Source organism: Felis catus, chromosome X (assembly GCF_018350175.1).
Source record: "Felis catus isolate Fca126 chromosome X, F.catus_Fca126_mat1.0, whole genome shotgun sequence".
In the NCBI taxonomy this organism is placed as follows: Eukaryota; Metazoa; Chordata; class Mammalia; order Carnivora; family Felidae; genus Felis; species Felis catus.
The window spans coordinates 39585211-39607970 of NC_058386.1; the positions used below are offsets into that span (position 1 = coordinate 39585211).

General features: G+C 37.0%; 1 protein-coding gene across 8 annotated transcripts in view; it reads left to right on the forward strand.

Annotated features, from left to right (window-relative positions):
- The window catches only part of KDM6A (lysine demethylase 6A), a 209113-nt gene that overhangs the window by 127417 nt on the left and 58936 nt on the right, over positions 1 to 22760 (forward strand). For all 8 annotated transcript variants that reach the window (XM_023249060.2, XM_023249061.2, XM_023249063.2 and 5 more), the window contains exon 9: positions 20796 to 20889. In XM_023249060.2, the coding sequence (XP_023104828.1) occupies positions 20796 to 20889 (94 nt within the window). The remainder of the gene's footprint in view (positions 1 to 20795; positions 20890 to 22760) is intronic.

Below are 22760 nucleotides of genomic sequence, written 5' to 3' on the forward strand. Positions count from 1 at the left end.
TGTAGCTTTAAATGACTGTTTAAGTTTTCTCTTATTCTCTTTTTTTATTATTTTCTTAATGTTTATTTTTGAGACATAGAGCATGAGCGGGGGGGAGGGGCAGAGGGAGAGGGAGACACAGAATCTGAAGCAGGCTCCCGGCTCTGAGCTATCAGCACAGAGTGCGATGTGGGGCTCGAGAACCCACAGACCACAAGGTCTCGACCTTAACCGACTGAGCCATGCAGGCACCCCATGTTTTCTCTTATTCTTAATGTAGAATGCCTAGTTTTCTTTGCAAAATGTTTATAGGTGGTTGTTATAATGCATTGCTATTTAGTTTTACTTTTTCTTAAGAATGAAATATTCCTGGGGCGCCTGGGTGGCGCAGTTGGTTGAGTGTCCGACTTCAACCAGGTCGCGATCTCGCGGTCCGTGAGTTCGAGCCCCGCGTCGGGCTCTGGGCTGATGGCTCGGAGCCTGGAGCCTGTTTCCGATTCTGTGTCTCCCTCTCTCTCTGCCCCTCCCCCGTTCATGCTCTGTCTCTCTCTGTCCCAAAAATAAATAAACGTTGAAAAAAAAAAAAAAGAATGAAATATTCCTTCCACGTGTCACCATTTAAAAGCCATATTAGAGTCATCTCTTGATCTAATTACCAATAAATACTTTTATGGTTGCTATACTTACAAACCTTTTTTTGTTTAATTAGAACATTTTGTTTTTGTGTATGGCAGACTTTGCTTAGTTGTCTGATAAAAGGCATAACACATAGACATTTACTCTAGGCAGTAGCATGGAAAATCAGTTATAATTTGATATGAAAGTAAAATATTGAGTAATCAGAGTTTACCCAAAACATAAATTTTATAACCACTCTTTAGGGGAAAAAATACTGTCATATTTGTGCATCTGTTTTGTAAGGTCTCTTTAGTTTCAATGCCACCATGGAGGGCTTGAAAAAATTAACATCAGATTCCTGGACGCTTCGATCTGCTGTGCCCCTGATTCCCCCAAAACACATGGGTGTGTGTGCCCTAGGAAGAAGAATTTATGCCCCCTACTAATCTAGGGATTTTATCAACCTTGAGAAGATGCTTGTGAGAATTACATCAGCTTGTGGATCAGCCTTTACCTGCCAGTGCTAATCCCAGCTTCTGCCAACTGCTGATTTTTGCCAAATCAGCAAGGGCCCCGGGGGGAAAGCAGCTACAGAAATCAGGTTCCTCTCCAAAGTTGTTCTTTCTTTGGAGTCGTAGCCCCTTCTGTTCTCATTACCTCAGGAGCTCTCTGCTGCCTTCAAAATGAGAAGTTCTGATTTTTTTTTTTCCCTGAACTTTTCTAGTTCTTAGTGAACTTTGGCAATAGCTAAAGCCGAAGTTTCCTCACTTTTATTTTTAATGAGAGTTTTTGCTGGTGGTGGAATTATCTTATTTGACCACTTTGAAATTTACATTCCATTGTCTTCTGGCTTTCATTGTTTCTCATGAGAAATTGTCTGTTAGTGTTAATTTTTTTAATCTTGTGAAGGTAATATGGGGACAGGGCCCTCCCTCCATCGGTTCTTTCATTTGATACATTGTAGTTCCCATTAAGATTAAACAAAACAAAACCAGAAGAACAAAATTCATGGCAAGGAGACTGTAATTATTAGGTGACAAAAGATGACACTGTAAGCATATGAAAAATGCTTATACTTTCTATACTCCCTATAGAAAGTAACTTTTTTATAGTTCAGCTAATTGTAGGAATATTTATAAATATGGAATTTTGAAATGTAAATTTAAGTAGTCCTATATGGTTAATGGCCACTGCTAGGTACTCAAAATAATTGAAGTTTCTTTATATAAAAAGTCTCTCTGCTAATAAATGTAGACATTATTTAGTATCACTTTACAAACCCTGAGGGCCCTATACCCACATTACCTTTACAGAGTTAAACAATAAGACTGTGATTGAGACAGAAAAGTGAGGGAATACTTTTTTTACAAGAGGGGTTAAGGAAGGCCTCTCTGAGCAGGAGCTATTTGGGCTGAGCCCAGAAATGTTTTGGTTAAATTTAATCATAAATATGGGTTAGGGTTACTTTATTTTTTAGCATTTTAAAAAATGTTTTAATTTTTATTTTTGAGAGAGAGAGCACATCCATGCATGAGTTGGGGAGGGGCAGAGAGAGTGGGGGACAGAGGATCTGAAGTAGGCTCTGCGTTGACAGGACAGAGCCCGATGTGGGACTCAAACTCATGGACAGTGAGATCGTGACCTGAGCCAAAGTCAGACGCTTAACCGAATGAGCCACCCAGGTGCCTCTAAGCTTTACTGAGGTGTAACTGACAAATAAAATTGTAAGATAAACTGCACAGTGTGATGATTTGATACACACACACACACACACAGTGAAAGGATTTCTGCAATTACACGCATTGCATTGAGTAAATTAACACACCTGTCACCTCACCTACCACTCCCCACCCCCGCCAGATTCTACATATAAGTGATACCATAAAGTATTTGTCTTCCGCTGTCTGGCTAATTTCACTTAGCATAATGACTTCCACGTTCACCCATGTTGTTGCAAATGACAGAATTTCCTTCTCTTTTAAGGCTGAAATACTATTCCATTATATTTATATACCACAGTTTCTTCACCCATCTTTCCACCAACACTTAGGTTGTTTCCATGCCTTGGCTGTTGTCAGTGATGCTGCATTGAGCATGGGAATACAGATATATCTCTTGGAGATAATGGTTTTGTTTCCTTTGAAAATCTATCCAGAAGTGGGATTGCTGGATGATACAATAGTTCTATTTAGGTATGGATAATTTTAATGGGATGTCATCTCCCACACACCTGTTTTTACTAGATTTAACAATTAGATTCTCATAGGTTGCTCGGTGTATTGTCATACCATCTCTAAATACATTTTATTTCTCTGTATAATGTCATATGTCCAAGTATAGACACATATTATGTCATGGTAGGAATTGTTCTTGGAAAGCTATATCAGTTTTTCTTTTCACATTCACATTTAAGTTCCAGTTAGTCAACCTACAGTGTAATATTAGTTTCAGGTGTACTATATAGTGATTCAGCACTTCCATACAACATGGGGTGCTCATCATAGGAAGTGCAATCTTTGATCCCCATCACCTGTTTCACCACCCCCCCCCCTTCCCTTCCCTTCTGGTAACCATCAGTTTGTTCTCTATAGTTAAGAGCTTGTTTCTTGGTTTACCTCTCCCTTTCTTTTTTCCTTTGCTCGTTTGTTTCTTAAATTCCACATAGGAGATACGGTATTTGTCTTTCTCTGACTTATTTCATTTAGCAGAATACTCTCTAGCTTCATCCACATGGTTACCAATGACAAGATTCCATTCTCTTTCATGACTGAATAATATTCCATAGTATTTATATATATACCACATCTTCATCCATTCATCGATGGATACTTGGACTGTTTCCATAATTTGGCTATTGTAGGTAATGTTGCTGTAAACATAGGGGTGCATGTATCTCTTTGAATTAGTATTATTGCATTTGGGTAAATACTTAGTAGTGCAATTGCTGGATGGTAGGGTACTTCTATTTTTAACTTTTTGAGGGACCACTATACTGTTTTCCAGAGCGGCTGCACCAGTTTGCATTCCCACCAAACAGTGCAAGAGGGTTCCCATTTTACCACATCCTCACCAATGCCTGTTGTTTCTTGTATTGTTGATTTTAGCCATTCTGACAGGTGTGAGGTGATCTCTCATTGTAGTTTTGATTTGCATTTCCCTGGTGATGAGAAATGTTGAGCATCGTTTCATGTGTCTTTTGGCCATCTGTGTGCCTTCTTTGGAAAAATGTGTATTCATGTCTTCTGCCCATTTTTCAATTGGATAATTTGTGTTTGGGGTGTTTATTGTATAAGATTTTTATATATTTTGCATAGTAACCCTTTATCAGCTATGTCATTTGCAAATATCTTCTCCCATTCTGTAGGTTGCCTTTCAGTTTTGATGACTGTTTCCTTTGCTGTGGAGAAGCTTTTTATTTGGAGGTAGTCCCAATAGTTTATTTTTGCTTTTGTTTCCCTTGCCGCAGGAGCCCTATCTAGTAGAAAGTTACTATGGCTGATGTCAAGGAAATTACTGTCAGTGTTTTCTTCGAGGACTCTTATGGTTTCAGGTTTCACATTTAGGTCTTTAATCCGTTTTGAGTTTATCTTTGTGTACAGTGAAAGAGAATGGTCCAGGTTCATTCTTTTGCATGTTGTTCAATTTACCAACACCATTTGTTAAAGAGACCGTCTTTTCCCATTGGATATTCTTTTCTGCTTTGTCAGACGTTAATTGGCCGTATAATTGTGGGTTCATTTCTGGGTTTTTTATTCTGTTCTGTTGATCTATGTGTCTATTTTTGTGCCAGTACCATACTGTTTTGATCACTGTAGCTTTGTAATATAACTTAAGGTCCAGAATTATGCCTCCAGCTATGTTTTTCTTTTTCAAGGTTTCTTTGGCTATTCGTTGGTCTTTTGGGGTTCCCTACAAATTTTAGGATTGTTTGTTACAATTCTGAAAAAAGCTCTTGGTATTTTGATAAGGATTGCATTAAATCTGTAGATTGCTTTGGGTATTATAGGCATTATAAAAATATTTGTTCTTCTAATCCATGGGAATGGCATGTCTTTCCACTTCTTTGTGTCATCATCCAGTTTCTTTCATCAGTATTTTATAGTTTTCGAGTACAGGTCTTTCACCTCTTTGGTTAGGTTTATTCCTAGGTATCTTGTTGTTTCTGGTGCAATTGTAAATGAAATTAGTTCCTTAATTTCTGTTTCTGCTGCTCATTTGTGGTGTATAGCAGTGCAACAGAGTTTTGTATGTTGGTTTTGTATCCTACAGCTTTACTGAAGTTAGCAGTTTTTGCAGTTTTTTTTTTTATAGATTCTTTTTTTTATTTATTTTTTTGAGGCAGAGAGAGAGCATGAACGAGGGAGGGTCAGAGAGAGGGAGACACAGAATCCGAAGCAGGCTCCAGGCTCTGAGCTGTCAGCACAGAGCCCGATGCGGGGCTCGAACTCACGGACCGCGAGATCATGACCTGAGCTGAAGTCGGCCGCCCAACCGACTGAGCCACCCAGGCACCCCCTGCAGTTTTTTGATGGACTCTTGGGTTTTCTATGTATAGCACCATGTCATCTGCAAATAGTGAAAGTTTTACTTCTTCCTTGCCAATTTGGATGCCTTTTTATTTCTTTATATTGACCAATATTGTGTTTAACAGAAGGGGTGAGAGTGGACATCCCTGTCTTGTTCCCGATCGTAGAAGAAAGGCTCTCAGGTTTTCCCCATTTAGGGTGATGTTAAATGTGGGGTTTTTCATATATGGCCTTTATTATGTTGAGGTGTGTTTCCTCTCACCCTGCTTTTTTGAGAGATTTTATCATAAGTGGATGCTGTACTTTATCAAATGCTTTTTCTGCATCTGTTGAAATAATCCTGTAGTTCTTATCCTTTCTCTTGTTAATGTGATTTATCACATTGATTTGTGAATATTGAACCACCCTTGCAACTTGATCATGGTGAATGATTTTTTTTTTTTTTAACTGTATTGTTGGATTTGCTTTGCTAGTGTTCTGCTGAGGATTTTTCATCAGTGTTCATCAGAGATACTGGTCCGTAGTTCTCTTTTTTGTGTCTTTATCTGGCTTTGGTATCTGGTTAATGCTGGTCTCATAGAATAAATGTGTAAGTTTTCCTTCCTTTTCTCTTTTTTGGAATCCTTTGAGGAGAACTCTTCTTAAAATGTTTTGTAGAATTCACCTGTGAAGCCATCTTCTCCTGTACTTTGTTTGGGGGAGTTTTTTGATTACTGAATCAATCTCTTTGTTGGATTGGATTGGTCTACTCATGGTTTCTATTTCGTCCTATTTCAGTTTTGGTAATTTATATCTAGGAATTTATTTCTTCCAGGTTGTCCAATTTGTCGGCATATAGATTTTCATAATAATAATCTTATAATTGTTTGTATTTCTGTGGTGTGGGTTGTTATTCCTCCTGTCTCATTTGTGATTTTATTTTTGCATTTAAAAAAAAATTTTTAAAGTACTTTTTTATGTTTATTTTTGAGAGGGGGGGGAGAGAGAGAGAGAGAGAGAGAGAGAGAGAGAGAGAGATGTGGGGGAGGGGCAGAGAGAGGGAGACAGAGGATCTGAAGCGGGCTCTGCACCGACAGCAGAGTCCGATGTGGAGCTTGCACTCACGAACCATGAGATCATGACCTGAGCCGAAGTCAGATGCTTAATTGACTGAGCCACACAGGCACCCCTCATTTGTGATTGTGTGTGTGTGTGTGTGTGTGTGTGTGTGTGTGTGTGTGTGTGTGTGTGTGTGTATTTTCTTTTTGACGAATCTGGCTAGAGGTTAATAAATTTTACTATTTTTTTCCAAGAACCAGCCCCTGGTTTCATGATCTCTGTTGTTTTGTTAGTTTCTATATCATTTATTTCTGCTCTAATTTTTATTATTTTCTTCCTTCTGCTGGCTTTAGGCTTCATTTATTCCTTTTCTAGCTCTTTTAGGTAGAAGGCTAGGTTGTTTATTTGAGCGTTTTCTTCTTGAGGTAGGGGCGTGTGTATTGCTATGCACTTCCCTCTTAGAACTTCTTTTGCTGCATCCCAAAGGTTTGGGGCTGTTGTGTTTTCATTTTCATTTGTTTCATACATTTTTTATTTCTTCTTTGATTGACTGGTTGACCCATTCATTGTTTAGTATCATGTTACTTAACCTGTGTGTATTTGTGGTCTTTCCAGAGTTTTTCTTGTGGTTGACTTCTAGTTTCATAATATTGTGGTCAGAAAAGGTGCATGGTATGACTTTGATCTTCTTGAGTTTGTTGAGTCCTGTTTTGTGGCCTAATATGTGATCTGTTCTGCAGAATGTCCTATGTGCACTTGAATAGAATATGTATTCTGTTGTTTCAGGATGCAGTGTTCTGAACATATCTGTTAAATCCATCTGATCCATTGTGTCCTTCAAATCCATTGTTTCCTTGTTGATTTTCTGTTTAAATGATCTGTTCATTGATGTAAGTGGGATGTTAAAGTCCCCTATTATTATCGTATTATTATGGATTGGTTTCTTTACGTTTGTTATTGTGTTTTAAAGTCTAGTTTGTTGGATATAAGTATCGCTACTCAAACTTTCTTTTGACATTCATTTGCACGATAAATGCTTCTCCACCCCCTCAGTTTCCATCTGCATGTGTCTTTAGTTCTAAAAGGAGTCTCTTGTAGGCAGCATATAGATGGGTTTTGTTCTTTTATCCATTCTATCACCTGATGGCTTTTGATTGGAGCATTTAGTCCATTTACATTCAAAGTAATTATTGATAGATATGTATTTATTGCCATTTTATTGCTTGTGTTTGTTTCTGGAGATTTTCTCTGATTCTTTCATGGTGTGCTGGTTTTCTTTATTGCCTTACTTGGATTTCTTTTTATTCGTTGCATATCTATTACTATTCTTTTACTTATGGTTATCTCTAGGTTAATAAATGACCTCTTCTGCCTATAACTGTCTACATTGTTGATGGTCGTTTAAATTTGAACTCATTCTACTCTTGTCCTCCCCACGTTTTACGTATATGTTGTTATATTTTACATCCTTTTAGTTTGACTGAGTTTTTAATAGAAATCTTCTTTTTACTGCTTTTGTGTTTCCTACCTTCGTACTGTCAATTTTGGTTTTTCTTTTCCACTCACAGAGTCCCGTGTAAGTATTTGCTGGAGAAGTGGCTTAGTGGTCACAAACTCCTTTAGTTTTTGTTTGTCTGTCAAACTCTTTATTTCTCCTTCTGTTTTGAATGTTAGCCTTGCTGGATAGGGCATTCTTGGTGGCAGATTTTTTCCACTCACCATTTTGAATATATCATGCCAGTCCCTTGTGGCTTGGAGAATTTCTGCTGAAAAATCTGCTTGATAGCCTCATGGGTTTTCCATTATAAGTAACTGTCTTATTTTGTCTTGTTTAAAAAAAAATTTTTTTGTCACTACATTTGCCAGTTTAATTATAATATTTCTTGGTGTGGGTCTGCTTTTGTTGTTTTGATGGAGTCACTGAGTTCCCTACATCTGTTCTCATGTTGCATAATTATTCTTTCTCTCTTTTGTTCAGCTTCATTACTGAGTCTTCTTAGTCATTAATTCATTCCTCTGCTTCTTCCAGCCTGCTGTTCATTGCATCAGTCCTGTTTCTAATCTCATTTATTACACTTTTCATCTCTGATTGATTCTAACTCTTTTATTTCTGTGGTAAGGGTCTCACTGATGTCTTCCCTTCTTTTCTCATGTCCAGTTAGTATCCTTATGGTCATTGATTTAAGTTCTCCATCAGTTCTGTTACTTATATCTGTTTCACCTAGATCTCTGGCCATGACCTTATCTTGTTCTTTCATTCGAGATAAATTTCTGTGTTTTCATTTTGTCTAAGTCTCTGCCTTCTTTTATGTTAGAAAAGCCACTTATGTCTCATGATCCTGAACTTAATGGCCTTATGAAGAAGATGTCATGTAGTGTCCAGGGCCTGGCACTTCAGGGAATGTATCTGCTGTGTGCTGTATGCACTCTGCTATTGTGTCGTGGCTGCTTTCTCCTTCAGGCCAGTCATCTGCAGAGACTTTTCTTTGCTTGTTGTAGGCAGTTTGTGTCCCTGGCCTGAATGCAGCAGGTTTTAACTAGGTGTGCCCTGGTCTGCTTGTGAAATGAGAACTGTCATCACCTCCACTGGAACTGAGACCCTGCAGAACTTTGTGGTCAGGGCATGTGGTGTGGGCAGGAGTTTGTGCTGTTCTTCTGGGGGAGGGGCCCATGGCACTGGGGCTGAGGTAAGTGTGACTGATAAAGGGCAGTTCCACCAGAGTGGGGAGGGGGGTGGGGCTTAATGTAAGTAATTTAGGCAGCTAGTATCCGTGTTGCACTGGGTCTTGCTAGTGGCTCTGTGCTTATGCCAAGTGGTGGGAGTGTGGGGGGAGAATGGTGCCAGCCAGCTACTTTGTTCCTGGAGACATCTCTCTGTGAACACTGCTTCTCATGGGCATGCTCTGAGAGGAGCAGATCATCTTCCCACTGCGTTCCCCAGGCACTCTTCAGATAGCTGTGTCCATGCTGTGTGTGCCTGGGTTGTTTGCCTGCTGTCTCTCCAAGAGCAATCCTGATGCCTCTGGACTCTCGCAGAGGCCAGCCCAGCCCACTGATACTTTAAATTTTCGATTTAAGGCCATCTGGTTGCAAGAACTCATGAAATTCAGCCCCTCTCATTTTCCAATCCAGTGGCCATAGGGAAACATTCTCCTTGTGCATTCCCTTGTGCTCTGATCTCACTCTCTCACTCTTCTCTCCAGCCACAGCTCTCTCCGCTCTGCAGCAGCCAATATCGATTTCTCCTCTAAATCATGTCTGCACTTTCTACCTTGTTTGATGTGACTTCTTCTCTACCTTGAGTTGTGGAGTTTGTTCTGCCAGTCTTCAGGTTGATTTCTGGGGCATTTAGAATGATTTGTACAAAGTTTTCTATTTGTGTTTGGAAGCAAGCCAAGGGTTCTCCTACTTTGCTGCCATCTTCGAGGGAAGTCCTATCTCATTTATTTAATGTAGCTTTCTCTATTTATTTGTGTGTGTGTGTGTGTGTGTGTGTGTGTGTGTGTGTGTGTGTAAATGTATATTTATTTATTTAAATTTACATCCAAGTTAGCATATTGCGCAGTAATGATTTCAGGAGTAGAATCCAGTGATTCATCCCCTACATAAAACACCCAGTGCTCATCCCAACAAGTGTCCTTCTTAATGTCCCTTGGCCATTTAGCCCATCCCCCCACCCATAACCCCTCCATCGCCCTAAGTTTGTTCTCAGTATTTAAGAGTCTCTTATGTTTTGCCCCCCTCCCTGTTTTTATGGTATTTTTGTTGCCCTTCCCTTATTTCATCTCTTTTTGTATCTTAAATTCCACATATGAGTGAAGTCATGATATTTGTCTTCCTCTAATTTCGCTTAGCATAATACACTCTAGTTCCATCCACATCGTTGCAAATGACAAGATTTCATTCATTTTGATCACTGAGTAATATTCCTGTGTATGTGTATGTGCACACACACATATATATATATACATATATACATACACATACAAACACACACATACATACATACATACATACATACATACATACCACATCTTCTTTATCCATTTATCTGTTGATGGACATTTGGACTCTTTCCATACTTTGGCTATTGTCGATAGCGGTGCTATAAACCTTGGGATGCATGTGCCCCTTCAAAACAGACACCTGCATCCTTTGGATAAGTACCTAGTAGTGCAATTACTGGGTCATAGAGTAGTTCAGTTTTTAAGTTTTGAGCAACCTCCATACTGTTTTCCAGAGTGGCTGCATCAGTTTGCATTCCCACCAGCAGTGCAAAAGGGTTCCTCTTTCTTCTGCCATCCTCGCCAACATCTGTCGTTGCCCGAGTTGTTAATGTTAGCCATTCTGACAGGTGTAAGGTGGTATCTCACTGTGGTTTTGATTTGTATTTCCCTGATGATGAGTGATGTTGAGCATCTTTTCATGTGTCTGTTAGCCATCTAGATGTCTTCTTTGGAAAAGTGTCGTCTATTCACGTCTTATGCCCATTTCTTCACTGGGCTGTTTGTTTTTTGGGTGTTGAGTTTGATAAGTTCTTTATAGATTTTGATAGTTCTTTATAGATAACCCTTTATCTGATATATCATTTGCAAATCTCTTCTCCCATTCCATCAGTTGCCTTTTAGTTTTGCTGATTGTTACCTTCTCTGTGCAGAAAAGAAGCTTTTTATCTTCATGAGGTCCCAGTAGTTCATTTTTGCTTTTGTTTCCCTTGCCTGAAGTTACTGCGGCTGAGGTCAAAGAGGTTTTTGCCTGCTTTCTCCTCTAGGATTTTGATGGCTTCCTGCTTCTATTTAGGTCTTTCATCCATTTTGAGTTTATTTTTGTATATGGTATAAGAAAGTGGTCCAGGTTCATTCTTCTGCAGGTCGCTGTCCAGTTTTCCCAGCACTACTTGCTGAAGAGACTGTCTTTATTCCATTGGATATTCTTTCTTGCTTTGTCAAAGATGAGTTGGCCATACGTTTGTGGGTCCATTTTTGGGTTCTCTGTTTTGTTCCATTGATTTAAGTGTCTGTTTTTGTGTCAGTGCCATGCTGTCTTGTAACAGCTTTGTAACACATCTTGAAGTCTGGAATTGTAGCTTTCCCATTTTATTAGCTGAGACCTGTAGAACCACTTTTTTTCTAAAATTGTTTTAAATATTTATTATTTTTGAGAGAGAGAAAGAAAGAGAACAAGAGCGAGAACGAGAACACAAAGCGGGGAGGGGGCAGAAAGAGGGAGACACAGAATCTGAAGCAGGTTCCAGGCTCTGAGTTGTCAGCACCAGAGCCTGATGCGGGGCTCGAACTCATGATGAACTGTGAGATCATGTCAGACACTTAACCGACTGAGACACCCAGGTGCCCCATAGAACCACTTTATTTTCTAATAGTAATAGTATTAATTGCCCCCCCTCCCTTGAATTTAATTAAATAACTTGAACAGTTTGCCATCTAAATGCTTATTAGTCTTGAGTCGGTTGAGTGCCTCTTGATTTCGGCTCAGGTGTCAGGCTCCGCACTGACTGTGTAGGGCCCGCTTGGGATTCTCTCTGTCCCTTCCTCTGCCCGGCCCCTGTTCACATGCACATGTGTGTGTGTGTGTGTGTGTGTGTGTGTGTATACACGTGCTCTCTTTCTCAAAATAAATAAATAAACATTAAAAAATACTTATTAGCCTTTATGGATGAAAGATACAGAATTTTCCTTTTTAATTTTGTCATTAAGACATTACTTATTTTTGAATAGATAACCCAAAATGAAAGTGCCTGAAAGAATACTTGCTGAAGCCTCATCCTCATTCATTTTCTGTAACAAACTATTCCACTCCCCAAAGGTACTAGTGTTTTTCATATCCTTCCAGAGAAATCCACATATATATAAGCAAATCCATGTATGTGTTTGCACATATATTCGTTTTTCTTTATTTTATTGAAATATTAGCCAAATATGTGAATTCTCTCTCAGCCTTGCTTAAATTGTTTAAGTTAGTATTATATTTTGGAAAACATACCCTGTTAGTACATGTGGAGCTGTAGTATATCCCTTTACATAGATGTACTGTAACTATTTCCCCCTTGAGGGATAGTTACAAATAATGTTATTATGAATACCACGGTCTATAAGAATCATTAGTTTCATTTTTAACATTCACTTCTAACTGTCCGGCATTAATTTATTACCAAGGCACTGTAGATTGGCTTCATTTATATGTATTATAGAAATCCAAAAATTCTGAAGAAAGAAAAATTCCAGCTGGTTTTTAAAGATGCATTAAGTATGCCATGAGCATGTTGGATTTATTTCACGAATTCAAGGATGATTCAGTGTAAGGAAATCTGTTAACAAAACAAAAATCAATGTAAGGAAAAGTAACTGTATTGTGGGGAAGGAAGAAAGATTTTTTAAAAGAAATTAACAATGTGAAAAGGAAAGCACAACTTAAACCTAATTAATAGGTCATAACCTTAGTACTCTCCAAAAATTGACAAAATAGATAATCCACTAGGTAAATTTGATCAAGGGAATAACAGAAAGCACATGTGCAAAATAAGATAACCATGGAAACAGAAGAAATTAGAACTATTATACAAGACTACTGAGCAAGTGAATTTGAAAATTAAATGAAATGGACTACTTTCCAGGGAAATACAGATTAGCAAAATTGACGTCATTAGAGTTAGAAAGTTATAAAAAATCAATTTCTACAAAAGAAATAGGAAAAATTAAGTAATGCCTTACAGAAGGCACCATGGCCAGGTGGTTTTACAGGGGAATTCTAAGCCTTTAAAGACCACATAATTTTAATGCTTTATAGGTCGTTCCAGAGTATTGGAAATAAGAAACTTCCTCATTTCTTTTCTTTTATTCTTTGTATTTTTTTTTTAAACGGGGAGAAGCTTTTAGCAGTTTTTAATCTGACTTGAATGACACTTGTGTTTGATAATAGAGTCCTTTCTGCACTTAATGATTCTATAGCATATTTAAAAATATATAATGGAAACAAAATCCTTGATTCTAAAAATTAACTACAGATCGTAGTGCTTTTGTATCGTCTTTTTTTCTATTGTAAAATGTAGGACATAATTTTTACCGGTTTAGCCATTTTTACATCTATCATGTCATTAAGTACATTCACATTGTTGTGCAGCTGTTACTACCATTCATCTCCAGAACTTTTTCATCATCCCAGACTGAACCTGTACCCGTCTTCAGCAATAAGTCCTCATTCCTCACTCCACTCAGCCCGTGACAACTATTATTCTATTTTCTGTCTCTGTGAGTTTAACTACTGCATGTAAGTGGAATCATACAGTATTTATTCTTTTGTGCCTTGTGCATTTCATTTAGCACGATATCTTTCACATTTGTACATGTTGTAGCATGTACGAGAACTTAACTCCTCTTTAAGGCTGCATAACATTTCATTGTGTGTACACACCACATTCTGTTTATCCATTCATCTATTGATGGACACTTGTGTGGCTTCTGCCTTTTGGCTGTTGTTGATAATGCAGCTATGAACATGAATGTGCAAATATCTGTTTGAGTCCCTGCTTTTAATTCTTCTTGATACATAGTTAGAAGTGAAATTACTAGACCATGTGATAAGTCTTTTAAATTTTTTGAGGAACCATCATACTGTTTTTCCCCTTTTCTTTTTGAAGCAAATGTAACATCAATACCTGAACCTGATGAAAACAGTACAAAAAAGAGGCAATATCCAGACTAATATCACTAATGAATCTCGGTGTAAAAGTACTAAATAGAAGTTTAGTAAACAAAGCCATTACCTCATTAAACAGATAATATACTATGACCGAGTGGTATTCATTCCAAGAATGCAAGATTGAATATTAGAAAATCCATTAGTATCAGGCATCATAATAATAGAACTAAAGGTAAAATCAGATTGCTAACGCCATAGGTGCTGAAGACAAGCTTTTGACAAATTCAGTGACGTTTCCTAATTAAAAAAACTGTCCAAGTTGGAAATAGGAATTGAGTGCTATTTTTTTTTTTTTTTATCATGGTAAAATTCATATACTTTAGTGCCCAAATTAGTATCTCACTTCAGGGAAACACTAGAGACACTTTCGCAAAAATTAGGAACAAGGCAAAGATTCCTACTATCTCTATTACTCCTCGTTATTGAACTATAGGTGTTAGCTAGTACAATTAGACAAGAAAAATCAATTAGAGGCACAAATTAACATGAAGAAATTAATAACCTTCAACGACAGCATAATGTTAGAAAACATTCCCACTTGAGTATCAGCAAAGTAATTAAATATTTCACAATAAACTTAAAAGACATACTGTGACTCAGTAGCATAAAGATCTTGATTCTTCCTATGTTTATAAATATAACACAACATCAATAAAAAGTACTAACAAGCTTTTAAGGACTTTGGTAAGTTGATAATATGCTAGAATAGCCAGGAGAAGACTGCGGGGAAATTGTACAGGTTATACTGACTGTACTAGACAGTAAGATATATGATAAAACCTGTGTAATTCAAAGTGAGGCACTGGCATGTGAATAGACAGACCAGTGAAATATAGAAAGAACAGGAATACATCCAGGTACATAGAGAAATCAAGTGCTTGAGAAAGGTAATATCTTAAATTTCTGGGGCTAAGGTGGGTTTATTCATAAATGGATCAGGGACAACTAGGTAGCCATTTGTAAAAATATAAAATTAGACCCATGACCCAAGCTGTTCAAAAAAAGAAACTAGAAATGAATTAGGGTCAAATGTAAAAAATTTTGTACAAGTAAGTACTAGAAGTGAACATGAACTGTTCTTCAATCTTGATTTAGGAAAAGGCTTTCTAACTATGATCATTCTTTTTGTTTTCTCTGCATTTTGGGCCAGTCAGTTTGAACAATATAAAAATAAGTTCTGCACGACAAAAAAAAATACATAAATTCGAAGGAGACCTAGAGACTAGGAGAGAATGTTTGCAACATATGCCATGGACAAGGGGCTAATGCTCCTAATATATAACAAACTTAAAATTGGAAGGACAAAGGAATGAAAACCCAATAGGAAAATGGGAAAAAAGACACGAGTAGACACTTCACAGAAAATCTATAACAAGGTCGTTAAACATATGGCAGAGTGGTCAGATTCACTCAGAGAAATGCGAATTAAAGCAACACTGAAATATAATTCTCACATATCAGATTGGCGAAAATTATAAGTGGCTATGGGGAAACAGGCACTCTCATGCATTGTGGTAATACAAACTGGTATGACCCATCTGGAACAGCATTTGGCAATCTAACCAAGCTGTATATGCACCTTTTGACTCAACAGCCTCACCTCTAGGAATCTACCTTTAAAATATACCTCCAAAACTCTGAAAATATACAGGCACCAGGATGTTGATCGGAGCGTTGTTTGTAATCACAAAATCTTGGAAACAACTCAAAGGCCCATTCATGGGAGAATGTTTGTATAAACTTTGGTACATTCGGGTAGTGGAGTTGCATGTAGAAAAGCATGAGGAAGAACTATGTGGATCACGACGTGGAGTGGTTTCCAGAATATACTACCGTGTGGGAAAAAAAAGAAAAGTGTAAAAGAGTATAAAACGTAACCCTTTGTGGAAGAAAATACACATAGTAAAGCCAAGTATACATGTGCCGTTTGTGCAGAAGCCATACTGAATGGATAAACGAGAAACAGAGGAGATTGGTTACCTGGTGGAAGTGGTTGTGAATGAGGGAGCAGAGATGAGGACGAAGTGGAACTTCTCAAGTGTATACTTTTTGCATAGCTCTAACTCTGAGAACCTGGTGATGTTTCTCATACCCCAAAATTAGTTGAATAATTGAGACCAACCAGATGTGAGGTAGCCCGAAACAGAATGCAGGCAGGAACAAATAAAACTAACCAATGAATAACATAAGTTTAGTGAAGGGGGTGGAGATGAAAAGGACTAACCTCAGTAACTTTAGAGAATAGTATTTTGACTATAGTGTAAAGCTGGAGACAAGAACTGTAAACAGATCCCCTACTACAATTACTTTCTCACAGTGGCATGGATTAGGAGTTCTGTAACAGTTTTATGTAAATATTAGGAACAAGCAAATAAGTAAGTATATTGTGGATAACGAGAGCCAGGGTTTTCACTGTCAGAGCTTACAAATCAGGAAAGGCAAGGCGAGACTGAACTCTGGTGTTGGGTTGTAATTGGAGCTATCAGTACAAATATATGGGTATTTAGGAGTATGGATAGTTGGATAGAAATACAAGCTTGTGCGTGTGTGCATAAATATGTCTTCTAGCTCTGCTTACTGGGAGGGCTTGGAGGCAATGACCCATCTCAGGAGCGGTATGACTACATTAGCACCCAGATCTTCGTTTCTAAATATTATACTTAAATAAAAGGAACCGGGGATTCTTCAGGAAAAGTAGGTGATTCCAGGGTTTAGGCAAGGAAATTACAAGAGGAGCTCTAGAATATTTTACGGTGCCAAAAAGGAAGGAAGTGATTAAAAAATGATGGGGGCGTGTGGAAAGAACACAGGAGTCAACTTAAGGGGATGGAGTTCCTAATCAGCAAATCTGACACAAGTTTAGAAACTAATTATGATAATGAGATATAAGATACAGAATAAAATATATTTGTTCATACTGAAATGAATAACTAGATAAATGAAGTAAATGAATATAAATGAATTTATATTTGTATATATTTGATTTTATTTGTATTCATTTACAAATGAACATAAGTTGAAAATAAATGCAAGAGGGGGGACACTTCTTTTTTTTTTTTTTTTTTAATGTTTATTTTTGAGAGAGAGTGAGAGCGCGAGCGGGGGAGGGGCAGAGAGAGAGGGAGACACAGAATCCGAAGCAGGCTCCAGGCTCTGAGCTGTCAGCACAGGGCCCTATGTGGGGCTGGACCTCCTGAACAGTGAGATCATGACCTGAGCCAAAGTCAGACGCTTAACCGACTGAGCCACCCAGGTGTTCGGGACACTTCTTATTGTAGAATTTCAATTAATGAATGAGGAACGATGAGTATCTCTTCACAAGATGCTTACTGATTTCAAAGGGACATTTTTCAAAGTAGCCAGTACCTTTTGTAAGTGTCAAGGTACTGAAAATCAAAAACGGGGGATCTGTTCCAGACTGGAGAAAAGTAAGGAGACATGCTACCTGAACATAGTGTGGGATCTTGGACCAGAAAAAGGACAGTATAATGGGAAAGTTGGTGAAATTGGAATAAATTATATAGTCGGTAGTATTTTATTATTGTTAATTTTGTCAGTCCTTTCATGTGTTTTGAAGCTCTTATTGTCATGTCATCCTGATGTCCTTTATCATTATGAAATACTCCTTTATCTCTGGTAATAATCTTTGCCCTGAAGCCTACTTTGATCTGAATTGGGTCACTTGAGCTTTCTAATGCTTAGTGTTTGCATGGTGTCTTTTTCATCCTTTTATTTCAACCTTCTTGTGTCTTTATATGTAATGTCCACCTCTTAATAGTGTAGTTTTGGCTCTTTTCTAAATCTTTTCTGGACATGTCTTGTTTGTTTAGAGTGTCTAGTCCGTTATATTTAATTTGGCTGTTAGTTTTTTTGTTGTATCTTTGTATTTTGTTGTTTTTCTCTGGCTGTTTTCAGAGTTCTCTTTCCATTTGGTTTTTAAGAATTTGACGATGAAGTGCCCAGGGGTTGTTTTTTTTCTTATTTATACTACTTGTGGTTTTCTTAGTCTTTTGGATATAGTATTAGATGTCTTTCATCAGTTCTGGAAAGCTCTCAGCCATTATGTCTTATCTTTTCTGCCCTATTCCTCTCTTCTTCTAGAACTCCAATTACATGTATGGTAGACAATCTGTTATTGCCTCATGTATCTTTGGATGGCCTTTAAAGTCTCCAATCTGCTATTCACTCTATCCAGTCATTTGTTTTTTTTTTATTTCAGATATTTTTCAGTTTTAGGATTTCTTTTTGTTTTTTTTTTTTTTCTGTGCTCTAATTTCCTGCCCATTCATGCATTATGGTTATAGTTCCCTTATTGTCTCTGAATGTTGTTAAAATAGCTGCTTTAAAATTATTTGCACATTTCATCATCTGAGTAATGTCATGGCTGATTTTCATCAATTTCCTTTCCTTTTGAACATGGATAAAATGTTCCTGATTCTTCGTAGGTCTGGTAATTTTATCCTGGATATCATGAATAATACATTGTGGAGTGACTTTGTTATATTTTTCTGAAGAGTGATGTTTTTGTTTTATATTAGCCAGTTAATCTTGCGCAAGTCACACTGTAAACTTGGCCACTCCTGTAGTGGACAGCGGCTGAAATCTCTTTCATTCTGTGAGGCTGCTGGACATCTACTGTGTTCGTGCATGTTCAGCAGTCAACAAGAGATTTAGGTAGAGTTTTAATTGCAGAATTTGGTGTTCTTTTTCTTTCCCTCTCTCCTTCCTGGGATTTCTCCTCTCACTTCCAGCTTTTGTGATAGCTTCAAAGTGTCTCTGATTCTTCAAACTAGTAAGATTGCTGGTTTCTTTTGAGTTCTAGCCCAGGCACCAATTGGCACCTGCCTTCGGATGGAAATCCTAGTTTACTCATCCAGTGTCATGCCCTTTTGCTAAGTCTATCTGGTTTCAGCCTGATTTTGGTTTCTCTCCAGGCTTTCTGACAGTTGACTTTTATATTTTATCCAGAACTTAAAGCCATCTGTGGAACAGCTACTCCAACATTACCAGAGGAAAAACTTTACTAAACATCTTTAAAGATAAACTCATCTTGATTTTCATATGCCATATATAATTGCTACTTAATGTTCTAGTGTATGCATCCATCATATTTTGTGTTTTTACTCCCTAGTGACATGGACCTAGGTTGTCCCTGAATTCCTGATACTGTGAACAGTACCATTTAGAACATTACCTGTGGAAAGGTTTCTTTGGCATCTTTGTCCCAAGAATAAGCTTGCTGGATTGTAGTGTATCTGCATGCCTGTTTGCACACCTAATTTCATGCGTGAATCCTCTTCCAGCAGGGCGCACATACACATCCCCAACTTTGGATTTACCCAACTTTCTTATGTTTGCCATTCTGATGGGTAGATGGTGGTATCTCATTTAAACTTGCACTTCTAGAGATGTACACTTGTTCACATGGTTTTCACATTGTCTGTGTTGGTTTGTGTCCATTACCTGATTTTCTGCTATGTAGTTCAAACCAGATCTTTACTTCTCTCATGATTTGTGGTGTTTTGGCCATGTCAGATAAGTTCTTTACAGTCTCAAGGACATATTCCTGCCAGTATATGATTTGAGGTAGAAATCCAACTTTGATTCTCAGTAATGATGCAACCAAATTTTCAAGTGTGTCGTGTTTTGTTTTGTTTTTATTATTAGTGTTTAGAAATATGTTTTAGCATACCATTGGAAGGAATTGACCTGAATAACTTGGTCCTTATCTTGTATTAATTGTCTAAATGACTTTTTGAGATCAGATTAATATTTAGGGGGAACTAATTTAACTGATGAATAAAAGTTTATGTAATAACTTCTGTTAATCTCAGTGGCCAATTCTTTCAGATCTTTCCTGTGTTGACGTACTGTATTCATGTAGTTCCTTATTTGTTTCCGTACTTCTTTGCTTATCTCATTTGATCTTTAGAACAACTCCAGATAGAAAGATTAGGTATTAACTCTGTTTTATGGATGTTGAAACTTTTTTTAAGTGATTTGCCTGAGACTCCTACACCTGGTTTCGGATTTCTACCTCCTCCCTGTTTTGTTTTTTGTTTTTTGTTTTTTTTTTGAGAAGCATTTGTTTGCTCAGGCAGCCATGTACTATTGCTGATAATGAATAATAGACACTTCAATTCATTGTTCTGCTGAGTATGTTTTAAAGGTAATATTTATGAGATTTTCTTTTATTGGCTTATCCCTTTTTTCCTCCCTCCCCTTTTTCTTGGAGGAGTTGTCTTAAGCTTTATGACAGTAGTAGTAATGGGTTTTAGTCACACACATACTTTTTGAGGAGAGGAGTGTGCATAAATGGTTTTATTTAGAAATTTGCCAAATGAACCTTAAATGTTGTGAACATTGTTAGACCATGAGAGGTTTGGTATCTTTAAAGCCATACGTATTATAAATTTTTTCATAGGCTATATACCAGTAACTATCCTTTCAACTTACATTTTAACCGGTTTTGCACTTAGATTTTTTAAAGCACTCTTGGCATATGTTCTGTTTCTGTTAAGTTGCTTGGGAACTTGGTGTTTCTAGGCAGATCATAACACTGGGAGGTAGAGTACTTCTCTAGCTTCATCAGTGTTCCTAAATAAAGTTGAAATTATTTGTTATTGAATAAGTTGAGATTATTTTAACAATTGAGATTTGGCAGATTCTTAAAAGGGCCTATTTTAATACTTTATTGTATCGAATGTTTTACTGGTGTTAATTGCTCTGAAACATGGCCTGTCCACAACTGTCTGGTGTAAAAGGAACGCTCAGTAATGGAACTAGCCTTTTTTCTTTCGGTTGGCTTAAGAAATATGCTAAAGTATCAGTATTATGTAGTAAATCTTAATATATGAGCAAATTCCTTAAAGATAATGCTTTTATTTTTCTTTGAATCCCTTTTTTTCTGCTTTTTAGAGGAAGTATCATTCTGCAAAGGAAGCTTATGAACAACTTTTGCAGACGGAAAACCTTTCTGCACAAGTAAAGGCAACTGTCTTACAACAGTTAGGTATGTAATAATGGTGTACTATAAATATTTCTCTTTATGATTTTTCCATGTCAGAGATGGCAGATATGTGGCTCATGTATTCTATTCTCTTTTCCTTCCTTTACCCAGAGTTGATAGAATTAACTCGAACCCAGCATATTTCCCCTTTCAGCCAAGCATTGTCCATCTCACGGTCCATCTCATTACGGTTCTTCAGTGCAGTTGGTCCTTTTAAATTCTTAGAATTATTCTCTCGTACTTAACCCATGGGTGAGGGGGATTGAGTACTTCCTTTGTGCCAGATATGCTTAGCACTGAATGAAGTTAAGTGATTTGTGTAAAGTCACTTAGTGGTTGGTGAGCTTGCTTTCTTAGCCCTATCAAGAATATTAACTAAAACATTTCATCAAAAAGTTGTGCAACACCCAATGGTATAGTTTTTGTACACATGTAATTCTTTTCTGATGTTGAAGAAATGTAGCCATTTGGATGACACATTAGTTTCACTCTGACCAAGAAGATAGTGATTGAGTTCTCCACGTTTAATTTTGTTGCTTAGTTATTGGGTCATGTTTCTTATCTGTATATGGTGTTTGGGTCCCCTCCTCCCCCTAGTTTTTGTTTGTTTGTTTTTGGTCTGGGCAAATAATTTATTCTTAATTTTTAACCAACATTGTAGTAATATGAATGTTTTCATAATGTGACTATTTTTACATAATTTTAAAATCACTTAAGCCTAGATTTTATCACTGATCTTCATGATATTGATATGTATCATATGATTAATTATATAAAATAAACACATTACCTTAGTATAAAACTTTTGTTTCTAGGTTTGTTTTTAATTTAATCTCTGGTTAGAATTTTACTTGTGTTATCCATACTTTTAAGAATTATAGAAGTATTTGAATATTTGTTTTTAATAAGTTTACAGACCGTGTTTGAGTAGTGTGAATTCATATCTTCAAATTAAAACAAGTTTATTAGTATAGTAAAGAAAGATTTTGTGCAGTTCTTAAGTAAAAAGAACAAAGTGATGCCTTTATCATAAGACAGCTTACTCATTCAGCTAATACTTGAATATGAGCTGTTTTGTTAATCCACACTATTTATAATCAAGTTTTTGTGCATTTCAGCTGCAGTGAGGAATGTGTCAATAGTAAAAATGCATACACCTTTTAAATTTAAGACACAGATTGAAATAGTTTTGGTCTAGTTACATGTGAATCACTTGTCCTCTTTGGCATTGGCTTACCATATTTCGAAGTATAGAAGTATAATAAACTTTTTCGTGCTTTTGAAAGGAAAAACACTTCTCCTAATTAAGTCTAATTTATGCCTGTGTATCAGTCCTTCCTACTTGCTTGTCACTGCTGCTTCAGCAGCTCCTTTTAGAGCCTGTTTCTCTAGGTTCCATTCTTACTAGTAATAGCAGGAGGTAAGAGGAACAGATGAATAAATGTAAATGTGTTATTGACATGTATTTCTGTAAAACATAGTAACGCAGTCCTTGAAATATATTTTGGAGCACAGCAACTATAATAAATGTCAGAAAATGAGGGTCCTTATTTGTTATATATAATATGGACTATACACAAAGAACAAAGCTGATTTTTATGCACTTGAAATGATCCACAGCTGAAATATGACTTCCCCAGCAAAGCAAATCAAATTATTACTGTGTTGTCTTAAAAGTTTTAGAATACAGTATTGCATGATCCAATCTTTTGATAGCTTATATAACTATTATTTAATAAAAATTGTGCATATTTAAGGTGTACAACATGATGTTTTGGTACATCATGAAATGATTAGTATTGTCGAGCTAATCAACATATCCATCTCTGCACATAGTTACTATTTGTGTGTGGTGGGAGCACCTAAAACCTACT